Raw genomic sequence first — 15671 nt, 5'->3', positions numbered from 1 at the left:
GTGTGGGCTTTTTTTAACGTGTCCGCTGCTGATAATAGTGTTGCCATCTGCAATCTTTGCAGTCAACGCATTAGTCGCGGTAAGCCCAACACTCACCTAGGGACGACCGCCTTAAGAAGGCACATGAGCTGCCATCACCGAGCCCAGTGGGAGCAACGGAACACACAAAGCCACACTCCAGCCTCTCATCGTCCAGCCTCGTCTTCTACTTCTCCTTCTCCTCTCTCCTCACAATTGTCCTCCACTCCACCTTCCATCACGCCAAGCTCACGTTTTTCTGCAAAAAGGCAGGCTTCCGTGGGCCTAATGTTCGAGCATAAAAAAATGATGACGCCAGATAACCCTCTTGCCCAACGGTTGACGGCTGGCTTGTCAGAACTGATAGCCCGCCAACTACTGCCATATAAACTGGTGGACTCTGAGGCCTTTCGTAAATTTGTGGCCATTGGAACACCACAATGGAAGGTCCCAGGAAGGAAGTATTTCTCAGAGAAGGGCATCCCAGAGCTATATGGCCATGTTCAGTGGGAAGTGAATGTATCTCTGTCACACAGTGTCGGTGCCAAGATACATCTGACCACAGACACGTGGTCTAGCAAACATGGGCAGGGAAGGTATATCACTTTTACTGCCCACTGGGTGAACCTTCTGACGGCCGTCAAGCATGTAACCCGTGGCATCCGTGTAGATTTGGTTTTACCGCCACGGATTGCATGCAGGCCTGGCTCTTCTTCTCCTCCTCCTCCTACTCCATCCTCCTCCCTCTCCTCCTCGACTGACTCCTCCTTTTCCGCTGCTAGCGTCTCTTCCGCTGCGCCGCCCAAGCTCCCCAGAACCTATTCGACATGCCGGGTGAGACGTGGCCATGCCGTGCTGCGTCTGTTGTACCTGGAAGCCAGGAGCCAAACTGGCCCGGCACTCCTTTCAGCTTTGCGTTCACAGGCAGATCAGTGGCTAACACCGCTCAATTTGACAGTTGGTAAAGTGGTGTATGATAGCGGTGCCAATCTGCTTAGCGCATTGAAACAGGGCAAAATTACGCACGTGCCATGCATGGCACACGTCTTAAACTTGGTCGTGCAGCGATTCGTTGTCAAATACCCTGGGGTCCAGGACATCTTGCGGCAGGAAAGGAAAATCTTGGCCCATTTCAGAAGATCTTACACGGCCATGGCTCGCCTTGCTAAAATTCAGCAGTGACACAATCTGCCGGTCAGACGTCTTATTTGTGATTGCCCGACGCGATGGAACTCAACTTTCTATATGCTTGATAGGCTGCTCCAGCAGAAACGTGCAGTTAACGTCTACCTGTAAGAACTCTGCGGCAGAACAGGTTCTGAGGAGCTGGGGTTTTTTCACAGCGCCAGTGGCTGCTCATGCGCGACGCATGCAGACTTCTGCGGCCATTTGAGGAGATCACCAAACTGGTCAGTCGCAGCCATGGCAACATCAGTGACATGGTACCTTATGTCATCTTTATGGAGCGTGCATTGCATCGTGTCATTGATCAAGCTGTGGAGGAGCAGGAGCGGAAAGATGAGGAAGTCGCAATGCTGGATGAATTCCCAGGGGGGCTACTCTATCTGAGACAAGTGAACAACAGGAGTCTGAAGAGGAGTCAGAGGAGGATGGTGCCGGGGCGGATGAGGAGGCGCAAGAAGAGCATGCTTTAAACCTTTCTGGGATCCATGTTGTTGTGCGTGGATGGGGAGAGGAGAATGACGAGGACGACATTATCCTGGATGATGAGCAGGAGCCAGGCCACCACACCACTTCCAGTTTAGTGCAAATGGGGGCCTTCATGCTCCAGTGTTTTAATAGGGACCCCCGTATAAAAAGCATAAGGGTCAAGGACCAGTACTGGGTGGCAACGTACTTAGACCCCCGGTACAAACACAAAATGGCGGAAATGTTACCGCCGTCACAGAGGGCTGTCAGAATGGAGCACTTCCAGGCCTTGCTTCGAGAAATGCTGCATTCTGCTTTTGCGTGCACTGGCAGAGGAGCAATTCCCACTCCCAGAGAAGGAGTTGCGGGTACCAATCCAACGGCGCCTGCAAGAAGAGGCCGGTTTGAAGATGTGTTGGTGACTTCTGATATGAGGTCATTCTTTCAGCCGACCCATCAACAGGTGTCATCCGGATCCACCATCAGGGAACGCCTAGGCTTTCAGGTGTCCGACTACATCGGGTTAACGGCCGATGTGGATGCTCTGAGGAGTGATGAACCCCTGGACTACTGGGTGGGCAGGCTTGACCTCTGGCCAGAGCTTGCCCAATTTGCAATCGAACTGTTGGCTTGGCCCTCGTCCAGTGTCCTGTCCGAAAGGACGTTCAGCACAGCAGGGGGGATCATGACCGATAAGCGTACTCGCCTAGCTCACGACAGTGTTAACTACCTCACATTTCTAAAAATGAATGAGGCATGGATCTCAGAGGAATTCAACACATGTGACCAGTAGACCATGTATATGTCTATAAACGATTTTTTTAATCGAGCACACAGACCTTCTTTCTTCATTTGGCTTAATTCCTTGTCCAAAAAAAGCACACCGTACTATATGCCCGTTACCCACCTGTTTGAAGAGGTTGAGCGGTGTCATATTTGTACTGGGGCTGCTTATTATGAGGGGCTCCCACCATCCCTGTGCTGTGCTGACTTCCTCCTGGGGCTGCTTATTATGAGGGGCTCCCACCATCCCTGTGCTGTGCTGACTTCCTCCTGGGGCTGTACCTCTGCTGTGCATATTATGAGGGGCTCCCACCATCCCTGTGCTATGCTCATTATGAGGGGCTCCCACCATCCCTGTGCTGTGCTGACTTCCTCCTGGGGCTGCTTATTATGAGGGGCTCCCACCATCCCTGTGCTATGCTGACATCCTCCTGGGGCTGCTTATTATGAGGGGCTCCCACCATCCCTGTGCTATGCTGACATCCTCCTGGGGCTGCTTATTAGGAGGGGCTCCCACCATCCCTGTGCTGTGCTGACTTCTTCCTGGGGCTGCTTATTATGAGGGGCTCCCACCATCCCTGTGCTATGCTGACATCCTCCTGGGGCTGCTTATTATGAGGGGCTCCCACCATCCCTGTGCTGTGCTGACTTCCTCCTGGGGCTGTACCTCTGCTGTGCATATTATGAGGGGCTCCCACCATCCCTGTGCTATGCTCATTATGAGGGGCTCCCACCATCTCTGTGCTATGCTGACTTCCTCCTGGGGCTGCTTACGGTGCAGGTGTCATTGCTGTATATCACGGTGCTGGTGTCAGTTCTGTATATCACGGTGCTGGTTTCAGTGCTTTATGTCACGCTGCTGATGTCAGTGCTCTCTATCACGGTGCTGGTGTCAGATCACTCTATCACGGTGCAGGTGTGATTGCTGTATGTCACGCTGCTGATGTCAGTGCTCTCTATTACGGTGCTGGTGTCAGATCACTCTATCACGGTGCAGGTGTCATTGCTGTATGTCACGCTGCTGATGTCAGTGCTGTATATCACGGTGCTGGTGTCAGTGCTATATATCACGGTGCTGGTGTCAGTGCTTTATGTCACGCTGCTGATGTCAGTGCTCTCTATCACGGTGCTGGTGTCAGATCACTCTATCACGGTGCAGGTGTGATTGCTGTATGTCACGCTGCTGATGTCAGTGCTCTCTATCATGGTGCTGGTGTCAGATCACTCTATCACGGTGCAGGTGTCATTGCTGTATGTCACGCTGCTGATGTCAGTGCTCTCTATCACGGTGCTGGTGTCAGATCACTCTATCACGGTGCAGGTGTCATTGCTGTATGTCACGCTGCTGATGTCAGTGCTGTATATCACGGTGCTGGTGTCAGTGCTGTATATCACGGTGCTGGTGTCAGGGCTTTATGTCACGCTGCTGATGTCAGTGCTCTCTATCACGGTGCTGGTGTCAGATCACGGTGCAGGTGTCATTGCTGTATGTCACGCTGTTGATGTCAGTGCTCTCTATCACGATGCTGGTGTCAGGTCACTCTATCACGGTGCAGGTGTCATTGCTGTATGTCACGCTGCTGATGTCAGTGCTCTCTATCACAGTGCTGGTGTCAGTGCTGTATATCACGGTGCTGGTGTCAGTGCTTTATGTCACGCTGCTGATGTCAGTGCTCTCTATCATGGTGCTGGTGTCAGATCACTCTATCACGGTGCAGGTGTCATTGCTGTATGTCACGCTGCTGATGTCAGTGCTCTCTATCACGGTGCTGGTGTCAGATCACTCTATCACGGTGAAGGTGTCATTGCTGTATGTCACGCTGCTGGTGATCATCTCCTGCACCCTCTTCTTTGCCTACCCTGACCTTCCCTCTCCTCCATTGCCTTCATGCGCTCCACAGTCCTGAATTGTCACAATTTCACATATAAAAAAAGAATGCTTGTAGTTGTCGATCCCAGATTCACCTCATACATGTGTTATGCCATTGGCCATGTGGTGGGACTATGTTTGCACAGCTAGTAATTATTTTGTGGCTGCAAATTTGACCTGTAGGTTTGCAAAGTTCGCCTCCCATTGAAGTCAATGGGGCCCGCCGCGAACGTTGCGGTTCGCGTCCCGTCGGAAGTTCGTCCATCACTATTCTCCACAAATGACTCATACATTTAAAATATATTTAAAAAAAGTATATATGAAAGTGTCCACATAAACTTAAGAGTGTTCTCCTTAAACCAAAAATAAAAATAAGTCTTCTGTGCAATGCTTGTATTCTAAAATATAATACAAGCATTGCACAGAAGACTTCTTTTGTTTTATTTTCAGTTTATGGTGGACACTTTTAGAAGTTTATGTGGACACTTTTATATATAATTTTTTTTTAATATTTTTTTTTATATTTTGTTTTTTGGTGTACATTTATACATTATTTGTTGAGACCACTTATCATATTAATCTTATATCCCAATTATATTGCTTTTGTGTAATAGGTTTGATATCACATACTAGAGAATTATTTGTTTTGCACAATACTGAATTTACTTGCACAAATAGGAGTAGCACCTTACTTCACTTATTCACACATAGTTTGAGTGGGTTGTTCACTTAAAGGGGCAGCTGCTATATAATTTGCACGGTTCAAGGTTGGTGCCATTTGTACTTTAATATTATATAATCATACTGCTACATTCCTTCTCTGGGATGAGAATTTTGTAGGGAAACAATTTGATAATTTCCTGTTCTAAATTGGCACACTTATTCATCAATTGCCACTTGAGCCCTGAATAGCCCACGTAGACTCATTAATTCAATAGACTCACCAGTGCTTTCTGCAAGAAGCTGGAATCTGCTTATTGTACACATACCAACTTCAGTCTGCACACAGTACAAATCCAACTTATGAAAGATGAAGTAATATGTGACAACAAATTTGAAATTAGGAACATTCTGTTGTGACACAGGCCACACACAACAGGGGTGCAGATAGAACCCTTGAGCTCTAGGTTATGTAACACTGAATCATCCATGAGCTGCAGTGATACTATAACATTTTTTGATCAAATACATTTATACCATATTAAATTAGCATAACCCACTGGTAACTGAAAGATCCCTGAGAAAGATCTTTTTTTGTTTTCTAACACATTTTAATATATTTTCCTAACTCCTACTATTTTCCTACTCTTTTGTAGGTATATACCTTTCCATGACTAATAAACTGTTTATTTTGTGGACAGGATAGTTTGATGGGATTGCAGAGAATATGTGGTGTCAGTTATGTTAATATCCCCCTTAAAAGAGCAGTAAATGATTTTACCAACCCTAAACTCATATGTGGTTTAGGAACATTATGTTATTCTTTTCTCCTTTTCATTTATAGCAGGAGTGATTGAAGATCCTTGTGTGGATGCAGGCTGTCCCAACAGGAGCTGTGAAGTAGACAATGGAGGAGAGCTTTGTGGCTGCATGGATCCACCAGTCTATGGAAATGGTAAACATTTTAAAGATAGAGATTATACACAGTATAAGTAACAATAATACAGATTGTGTAACAGAGTTCTTGTAATGGATACAGACTGGAAGATAGGTGCAAACCCTTTTTAGTCTATATTGTTTGACCATGGGTCAGCTATGGTGAAGACAATACGCAAAATCTATAGCACACAAATGCCCTACACTGTCTCTTACTTTAAATAACTCACATGTATCTGTATAGTATTATTATATCACATATCACATATATACTGTTTATAAGGTGATCCCTACTAAAGTAAACAATATATTGTACATATAGTTCTTAACCAGTTGCCGACTAGCCACCGCAGTTATACTGGGGCAAATTGACTTGGCTGCGTGAATTAATGTATCGGTACGTCGATTCGTGCACTGGCTTTTGCAGGCGCATTCCCGTCGCACTAGCTTGCCTGCGGGTACGCGGGAAAGAGAGCCAGAATGGGGATCTGTCAATGTAAACAAACAGACCCCCTTCTGACAGGGGAGGAGAGAGAGAGATCAGCTGTTCCTAGTGTAAAGCTCTATTTGTGGGAAAAAAGGGACATCAATTTTGTTTGGGTACAGAATCGCACAACCACGCAATTGTCAGTTAAAGTGACGCAGTACTGTATCGCAAAAAATGGCCTGTCAGGAAGGGGGTAAATTCTTTTTGGGCTGAAGTGATTAAAAAGGTTATAGAGACGCTGAGCAAAACTATAGGCTTATGGGACTTTAACAGATATACATGAGGAACAGACATGGGACAAATAATATGTTAGAGTTCCATAAAGATAACAGTTCCAACTTGAGAGTTCCTAAATCACACTGGTGGAGCCCTGTTTATGGACAGGTGCTGTGGTCTAGAGAAGGATATGACACATATAAATCATACTTTCCTTAGTGATGGGGTAAATCCCTTTGCATGGCAAGCTTATAGCAGGTAGAATGCTGTGAACACCTCCCTCACACACCAGTGGAAGCCATAGAGTTGACACACAAAGGCCAACAGAGCAATATGTAATGGAACCCCAAAGTTTGACCGATCAAGTTGTCGTGATGCAAAAAAGCCACCTATTACTGCTTGTGATGCTCACATAGACTCAGATTAAAGAATATATATGGTGCACATCATATACTTAACAGTCCTTGCATGGAGAGGAGAGGCAGAGCATGTAGAAGGGCACTGTCTGACCAGATTTACCGGGTCAAACTGGTTGCATCAGAGGCAAAAGTTTCAAACATTTTTGCTAATAATTTCAGATAAAGATAAAAGACAACAAAGCCATTAAAACAGTGTACAGAGGGAAAGTGGGTCAAGGTAAAAGTTGCCATTTCTTTTTTATCCTCATGAGGGTGCACTGGGTCCAGCTAATTGAAATTGTCTACACAACTTTGCTGGCACCTTATAGCTGAAACATAGACCTCTGTTTTAGACAAATTGTTATATGAGTTTTATACATTTAAAAAAGGGGAAAAAAACTGCGCTAAGGTGAGACACAAGAAACAATTATATAGATTGATCCTAGACGGATTAGATTTGGCTGTGGCTTAACTGTGTCACATAACTACAGAAAAAAACTAAAGATAAAAATATAAGCTGCGCTAAATCCCACAAACATCAAATTGTGTATACATAAATAAAGTAACAATGACTTATGGGCTGTTCCCAGCCTCTAAACATAAATTAATATGAAATCAAACCATAAATAATAAATGCATATAAATATTACAAACTCAGACCATGCGAACCGCCTATTCCTTGCAGTATAGGACCAAGTCGCATGCCCCTATGGATAGCAATATAAACTCCCAGTGTATGGATTACAAGTCTGTATGTGTAAATCAAAAGAGAGTTCTTTCAAGAATGTGAATAAAGTCCTCCACAAATGAACCATAAGCGATCCACTGCTGTGTGGGATTAAGTTGTGCTTAATCCGCCACCAAAATTTTTTAATTTGCCGCTTACCAGAAAATTATGACCCCCCACTACAGAGGGTCACAAAAGACATATGAATATATAATCGTCTCCCAATCCAGAGGGGTCCTCGATATTCTCCTTGCGCCACCACCACTCCAATATAAGGATTGCAGAAAAACGCTCCCAAAAAATCTTTCTCATAAATTCAGAGGGACAGTGTATAAAGAAATCATCAGCCTTAAGTCCGTTGCGCCGGCCGGACGCATGCGGACAGACACGTTCTCCTGGAACTGTTCCAAACACGAGGTGACGTTAGCGTATCGCTCAGGGCTTAAGAGCTATTTTTTGAAAGAAGGAGCATTGTAGCCCAACAAAAATAATCTTATTGTATTATGTGTTTTAGTACAGTTAAATCAAAATAGTAAAGGCTTTTCTTGCACAGAAATCTGCCTTGACACTGTGGAAACACTGAACTATGCTGATAAAATATGAACATCTAGCTGTTTACCAAAGTGTGGTGTGTACTTTGTCTTTACAGACACTCATGATATCATTGATGCAGAAGTAACATGCAAAGCTGCTCAGATGGAAGTTTCAATATCAAAATGTAAACTCTTTCAACTTGGCTTTGAGAGAGAAGGTGTTCGCATCAACGACAGGCACTGCCCCGGTATTGAGGGAGAAGACTTCATATCTTTTCAAATAAACAATACAAAAGGAAACTGTGGAAATATTGTACAGGTAAACAAATATATAAAAGTAAAGAATTACTTAGCTCTGGTTTTAGAAGAATGAATAGAACATATCCTTAATTTTATATTTGAATTCTAGCTGGCATTTACCTCAGAAATATACAATTGTTTAAATATTAAATGACAAGAAACAAGAAGGTATACCTTAGGTATTATTTATTGAAAAAAATCAATGCAAATTGTTATGCTCACAAAGAAATGTTTTGTAATGCATTGCTTTGTTGGGTGCTTTATTGTTATAAATAAAAAAAATTAAAAATAAAATCAGTCCATCAATAGTGCAATGCAATCTTGCTAATAATGCATACGTGCTGGAAACAATAACAAGTGATATTTCAATGTGAATCTCTTTTAAAAATCAATCTTATCTTCAGATGGTTGATGCCCATTGCTGAAGAGCGAAATCTTCCTCGATACATTAACATAATCCTTCTTTTAGATCGGCTTTTTGACATTATCAATATAATGTCATCAATATAGCTCCTGAATGTAATAATAATTTTAGAACCTGCACTTTGTAAGTAAGATTAACAGATAATTGCTCTGGGCAATATATCCGATCCTTGTTAAATTTAGTTTCATTCTGAAGAAGTAAAATTCCCCTGCTGTTTCGATCCAACTAGGTGTAACAACTAGAAGCAACCATATCCTTCAGATTACCACCACACAAATATAGCAGAATTTTAAACAGAGTCTGCACTTACCCTTCTTGGATCATATGCCATTAGTATGCATATATCATTAGTTAACTTCCAGCGAGTCCCAAAACTCAGTGTTCTGATATTCATCTATTGACATTCACTAGGAAGTTGGATTTGCCCTATACTTTGCCTTACAATTCATCCATAAATGTGACAGAGAGCCCCACTACAATGACAAAAAGGGCAACCAAGAGGTGCTGGGACTTTGATATGAGTTTAAATTAGGTAGCGAGAGGGCAAGAAACATTTGAAGGGCCCACTGGCTTAAGTTAGGCTGCTCACAACAGGCAAGGCTACCCTACTGTGGATACTCCAGCAGGTTACCAGGAAAAGACGTGCAGCACAGTGGTGTAGTGATTAGCACTTTCACCTAGCAGCAATAGGGTTGCTGGTTCAAATCCCGACCACGACAATATCTGCCTGGAGTTTGCATGTTCTCCCTATGCCTGCGTGGGTTTCCCCTGGGTACTCCGGTTTCCTCCCATACTCCAAACACATGCTGGTAGGTTAATTAGACCCTGTCCAAAAAAAAATTGGCCATAATATATGTGTATGTGTATGTCAATGTTGTATGTGTTGTAAGTGTGTCGGGACCCTACAAGTTAAAGGACCACATAAAAGCTACAGATGGACACAGAGGCAAGAATGTGCCCTGGGGCCATTCAGTTCGCATAGGTAGCGCTATACAAGTCATTCATTCATTTATATGGAAGGAGGCCAGACCAAAAAATAGGAGTCCAAATTAATTTATTGATGTGATGTTATAAGACAGCCAACACATTTCGGGGGTCAAAAGAACTACCCCTTCACCAGGGCTAAAATAATACTTAATATAATGTAAAATTCATTGTGCCTTATAAAATAATTATTTTACTTTATCAGTTACATATATTTTTACATTATATTATGTTCTATTTTAGCCCCGATGAAGGGGAAGTTCTTTTGACCCTCAAAGTGTTGGCTGCCTTTTAACACAATAACAATCAATTAATTTGGACTCTTATTTTTTTGGTCTGGCGCTCCTTCCATATATGCACGTCTTTTCCAGAGAGCCCCACTAGTCCATCATTAGACCATGAGACTACTAAAGGGTGTTTCTAAGTGCCAGCTTACTATATGAATATAGTATTTACATAGTAAAGTTTTCTAGTGGTGCACAGTTTATTCATAAATATTTGTAATTATATTGTTTATATTGCAGTCCAATGGCACTCACATTATGTACAAAAACACAGTTTGGATAGAGAGCGCAAACAACACAGGAAATATAATTACACGGGATAGAACTATTAATGTGGAGTTCTCATGTGCATATGAATTAGACATCAAAATTTCTTTGGATTCTGTCATAAGACCGATGCTTAGGTAAGAAGCTATACTCAAAGTTATACCTTAAAAAAGATCACTGTGATATTTTTGTTGTGTACAGATGATTGTTCTTATGGTATTCCTCCTGAATACTTAAGTATTGAGCTGAACTTCTTTATAAACATGCTTTGTCCATTTATGTGTATTATTTATCAAGAGGAAAAGTGAATTTCATTTCTGTATAGAATAGTGATTTTATAGGCTTTGAGCTACATTTCAGTTTTAAAGAATTTATATTCCAGATGTTTAAGGGCTTGATTTTCATTGTAAAATATGTGTTATTCTATATAAAGATTAGTATACAGTATATTATAGTGGTATAATATCAACAATGTATAGTCTAAAAAATGTGTCCTAGTGATGAAAATTACTGTCTGAACTGGTGAAAAAAGTTGAATCACAAGGATGCTCTACATCATCCAGTTTACTAGTATTTTATTTAAAATGTTACATGGTCATCTCTACTCTGCTACCAAACTGGAACTTTAGGAATGTGGACTGATATCTGTGTGGCAATGTGGTTTCTCCATGATAACGTAAGAGTGATTGTGCCTCCTCCTGCTATGTTGATAATCACTTACAACACTGGTACAGCCACTTTGAGAAGGATTCCATAACAGGTGCCACTTATAAAGCACTGGTGTCAATATCTATTACATAAGGTTTTTGGCACCCATGGAGCCAAGAAGGATGTAGCACCATAAGAAGTTGATTATATGCAATAAACCCTCACCTCCCCACATCTGCATCCTTTGGACCCAACAGGTCTTGTTTTTCGTGTTTTTTAAGCAACTGTAGTAATTACTAAGGAACACCTGGAAACATTACCTGCTGGGGTACTTCTAGTCTAGGCCTGGGAAACACAAATGTATAACATGTGGAACCAATAGTAGACTTGGACAGTTGGGTTAAAACCCTGGTCCTCCTTTACTACAGTTTTCATACCTGAATTCTATTGCTTCTACATTAAGAAAACGGGCCAGATAAGCTGAAGTCTGGTCTAAATGAATATTGTCTAAATGCAAGGGGCATATGTATCTTAGGAGATAATCTATAAATGTTGTTTTAAACCATTGCTATCTGTTTCATCTATTAATTTGTTATCTGCATATTTACAGTGTAATCAATCTAACAGTTCCAACTCAAGAGGGAAGTTTCACCACCAAGATGGCGCTTTACAAAAATGCATCATATAAGCATCCATATCGTCAAGGAGAAGTAGTGCTTACCACTCGAGATGTACTGTTTGTTGGTGTCTTTGTAGTTGGAGCTGACTCTACTCACCTGATTTTAATACTGAATAAATGCTATGCTACCCCATCAAGAGACAGCAATGACAAATTGCGTTACTTCATTATTGAAGGAGGGTTAGTGTTATAGTAAACTCTGGCACAAATATAAAGATAAATATTATGTGAAAAGTAATAGAAACCATTGGTAAAATTATTTTAACCTTACTTGGGATATTCATGAATTCAGATAAAATGTATACATTTGTTTCTTTTGGGAATTCTACCTTGAAAATAGCCTTAGCCAAGTTGGTTATAATAGGTTTATGGTGAAATCCAAATTCTGGTAAGAATTTTTATTAAGAAAGTTGTGGAGTGTTTTTCATGTTCTTCTGTACAAAGGAGGGACAAGCTTGCTTTGCTTTTAAAATTCAAATATGCTTTTACATTTGATTATTTTGAGGAAAATGCTGATTACCTGGCTTTAGTAGAATATAATTTCACGAAAAATACCATACCTTACTTTCATAAAACATATCACATCTGTTGAGAACTGCGCAAATGTTGCTCATGACATTGACACACCTCCTGTTAAATGTGCCCTGATCTCTTAATGCAAGTAAAGGCCAGAAGATGTGTTCACCATTTGAAGTACCTTGACAATTCAACCCAAGATAATTCTGAAAGAAGCTGGAGCACCCTTCTTTGGACCCTTAGAGAAGAGCCTGTCTGGCTTCCTAAGTCATCTGCTCTTTAAAGGTATTCCAAAATCAGAGGCTCTAAGTCAAGTTTTGCCAACAAGTCTTGCAGACGGGACTACAGTGGAAAAAATGGCAGCATTGTCTCCAACTGAAGTAAAATACAAAAATTACCTTTTTGAAGGTAAACTGTACAGGGTATGACTTTATCAGAAATAGCTGGCAGTACAGTTCCTCGCTTGATAACATCTCTATTTCTTAAACGATGCCATTGCAACTGCCACAAAGAAAAGTGTCAGCAAAGATGCGTGTTAATGAGAACAGGAGCAGGCCCCATTGCAGGAAGATGGAATTAAAAGGAGGTCTTATCTTCATTGCTGCTCTGAGAAATGTAATCACATTGATTCATTCATTGAGTCCCCATAATTGCCTACAATGCAGACACCTATACCTACAAGTCACTTGTCTGAAGTCAACTGAAGAAAATACAAGGACAACATTGATGATGTTTAACATTGACTTTTCTCCATCAAAGTAGTGTCCCGTCAAATGTTCCAAAAAAAAAAAAAAGATCCTTCAAAGTTGATCCCAGTTCCACCCTTCCTTTTTCGTTGTGTCAGTAAATTTATTCCAGGCCCTATGGAACATAGATTTTCTGGTTAGTTTATTAGATTTCTGGTGTCTAATTCCCCCTTTCAATATTCAGCTCATCATGCCTAGCCTGCTCACATTCAGGTGAAGAATGTTGTCCTGACACATAGATCCCTCTTTTGCAGAGCAAAGGAATATGGGCACAGGTTGATGTTTCATACAAGAGAGGAAATCATGGTCTCCTTGGACAAAATGGAATGATGACAATTAACCAGGCCCCCCTTCCTGCTGAATCTTTAGCAAGCATCTCAGGATCAGCTTAATAGGATACAGGTACACAAATTTTAAGGGCCACCAACTGAAGAGAGCATCCTGGTACCTGGCTTGTGAACAGTAATGACGAGTAAACAAAACTGGAATGGGAGCATTCTTCTCAGGAAAAGGATGAAAGAGTTATCTGAACTTTTACCTATTCTGAGTGTTGTCCAGAACGATGTCAGAAAAAAAACCCACTAGGGTTAGTGAGTCAGGGAAAATTTGTTCAATTCTGAGGATTGTTCTGATGCTTTAAGGGGCAGAGTTGACCCCACAAATTTGCTTACATGAGATGAGCGAGGAAATGCATTATTGAAACACATTTACTGTACATTTACAGTTTTACCTGGAATACAGTAGGCATGTTGCACACTTATTTCAGGTTTCAGCACAAAACGTTCTGTCTCATCCTTCCACATCTAATCTTCTCATTTGACATTAAATTAGCACCATCACTTTTTCCCAGTTGGCAGAGAGCTGGCTCAGTATTCAGTAAAACAGAACGTTGCAGAGTAATCATCCTGGGTGGCAGATGCAGGGCTGGGATTCATCACTGGAAACTGTAGGTGTGCAGCCCTTTAGTGTGCAAACAACACCTGTCTTCTAGGATCATCTCTTTTTCACAGATCGCATTTTTTAATGGTCCTACCCTGGTTTAGAACATTGTGATGAAGTGTAAATAAGCTTATATGGGATTTATTTTCACCAACAATGAGAAAAAAAGTGTGGCTCACCAATAGTTTCTGATACTTATAGTCTCTGCCGCCTATAGGAACAAGCTTACTGTATTTGTAAACATAGCCTTGGGCAGAGGTGTGTGTGTTGCAAGCAATACAGGCATACCCCACACAATGGGGTTTATTTACTAAAGCTGGAAAGGGCAAAATCAGGCTCCCTTCTGCATAGAAACCAATGAGCTTCTAACCCCAGATTGTTCAATTAGGCTTTGGTAATAAAACCTAGAAGCTCACTGGTTTCTACGCAGAAGTGAGCCTTATTTTGCACTTTCCAGCTTTAGTAAATAAACCCCATTGTGTACTTAAAAGTGGGGTATGCCTGTAATAGTTGGCCAAAATGAAACATACAAAGACATTACGTGCAGATTAAGAAACAAACATTGCATTTCAAAGCATTGATATGATGAAGTTAATTATTTGCCTGGAGTTCCATTTTAGTAGAAATACACCATAGCAGAAGGGAATGGCAGTTCATGTATCTTAAACTAAAATGATTTCCTACCTTAACATTTTGTAAAATGAACACAAAAAACAGCATATTTACCCTTTGAATATGAACTTCTTAATGCAGGTTCTATTATTTTTTTGATGCTCAATGGAGCAATATTTAACTGATCAGAAAAGTAATGAAATGTTTTCAACATGCCATCGAGATGTTTTCCCTTTAAAACTTTCCTTTTTATTTAACCAGATGTCCAAACATAAAAGACAACACCATTGGGATAGAGGAGAATGGAATTTCTCTCACTTGCCGTTTTCATGTCACAGTGTTTAAATTCATAGGAGACTATGATGAAGTTCATCTCCACTGTGCTGTATCTTTGTGTGACTCTGAAAAATACTCATGTAAAATTGTAAGTAAAGAATGGCTTTAGCAATATGTGTATTGATGATTAATTGATTTTGAGCTTATATCCTGTATTCTTTCTGATACTCAATATACTGTACTTACAATAAGCTGATGCATTGTTAATTTCACTGGATGTTTTTATCTCAATACATACTTTATACTATACATATTAAGATATATGTGAACCCTTACCTGTTAAAACAACCCATTCAGTTTAAAATTGAAATGCAAGGCAAAGCATTTGTTTATATTCATAAAAGATATAATAAATACATTTTTTTTTTTTTTTTTGGAGGACAACATGACAGTGCTGTGTAGGACATTGGAGAACAGGCAGGGTGTGCTCCCAGTACAGTCAAAAAACTGGTCAGTTTGCAATAGAAAAACAGAGAGACTGACTAGATCACCAGGTATTTCACACAAAGGAAGCATGCAGACAGAACAGGATGCTTTTTAACAAAGTACACGGTACAACATACACATATAAGGAATATGAAATGTTGAGATAACAAACACTATATTTACTGTGGCAAATTGAAGATGGTTGATGACATGTGAAAGCCTCAAAATAGAA

General features: G+C 41.2%; 1 protein-coding gene across 1 annotated transcript in view; it reads left to right on the top strand.

The window, feature by feature from the left end:
* The window catches only part of TECTA (tectorin alpha), a 150118-nt gene that overhangs the window by 119787 nt on the left and 14660 nt on the right, over positions 1-15671 (top strand). The window contains exons 18-22 of the mRNA XM_077457361.1: positions 5826-5936; positions 8395-8597; positions 10511-10674; positions 11796-12044; positions 14939-15101. Of these exons, the coding sequence (XP_077313487.1) occupies positions 5826-5936; positions 8395-8597; positions 10511-10674; positions 11796-12044; positions 14939-15101 (890 nt within the window). The remainder of the gene's footprint in view (positions 1-5825; positions 5937-8394; positions 8598-10510; positions 10675-11795; positions 12045-14938; positions 15102-15671) is intronic.

Source organism: Lithobates pipiens, unplaced genomic scaffold (assembly GCF_037356315.1).
Source record: "Lithobates pipiens isolate NorthernLeopardFrog02 unplaced genomic scaffold, aLitPip1_a1.2 Scaffold_27, whole genome shotgun sequence".
In the NCBI taxonomy this organism is placed as follows: Eukaryota; Metazoa; Chordata; class Amphibia; order Anura; family Ranidae; genus Lithobates; species Lithobates pipiens.
This window is presented reverse-complemented; position numbering and strand designations above follow the sequence as displayed.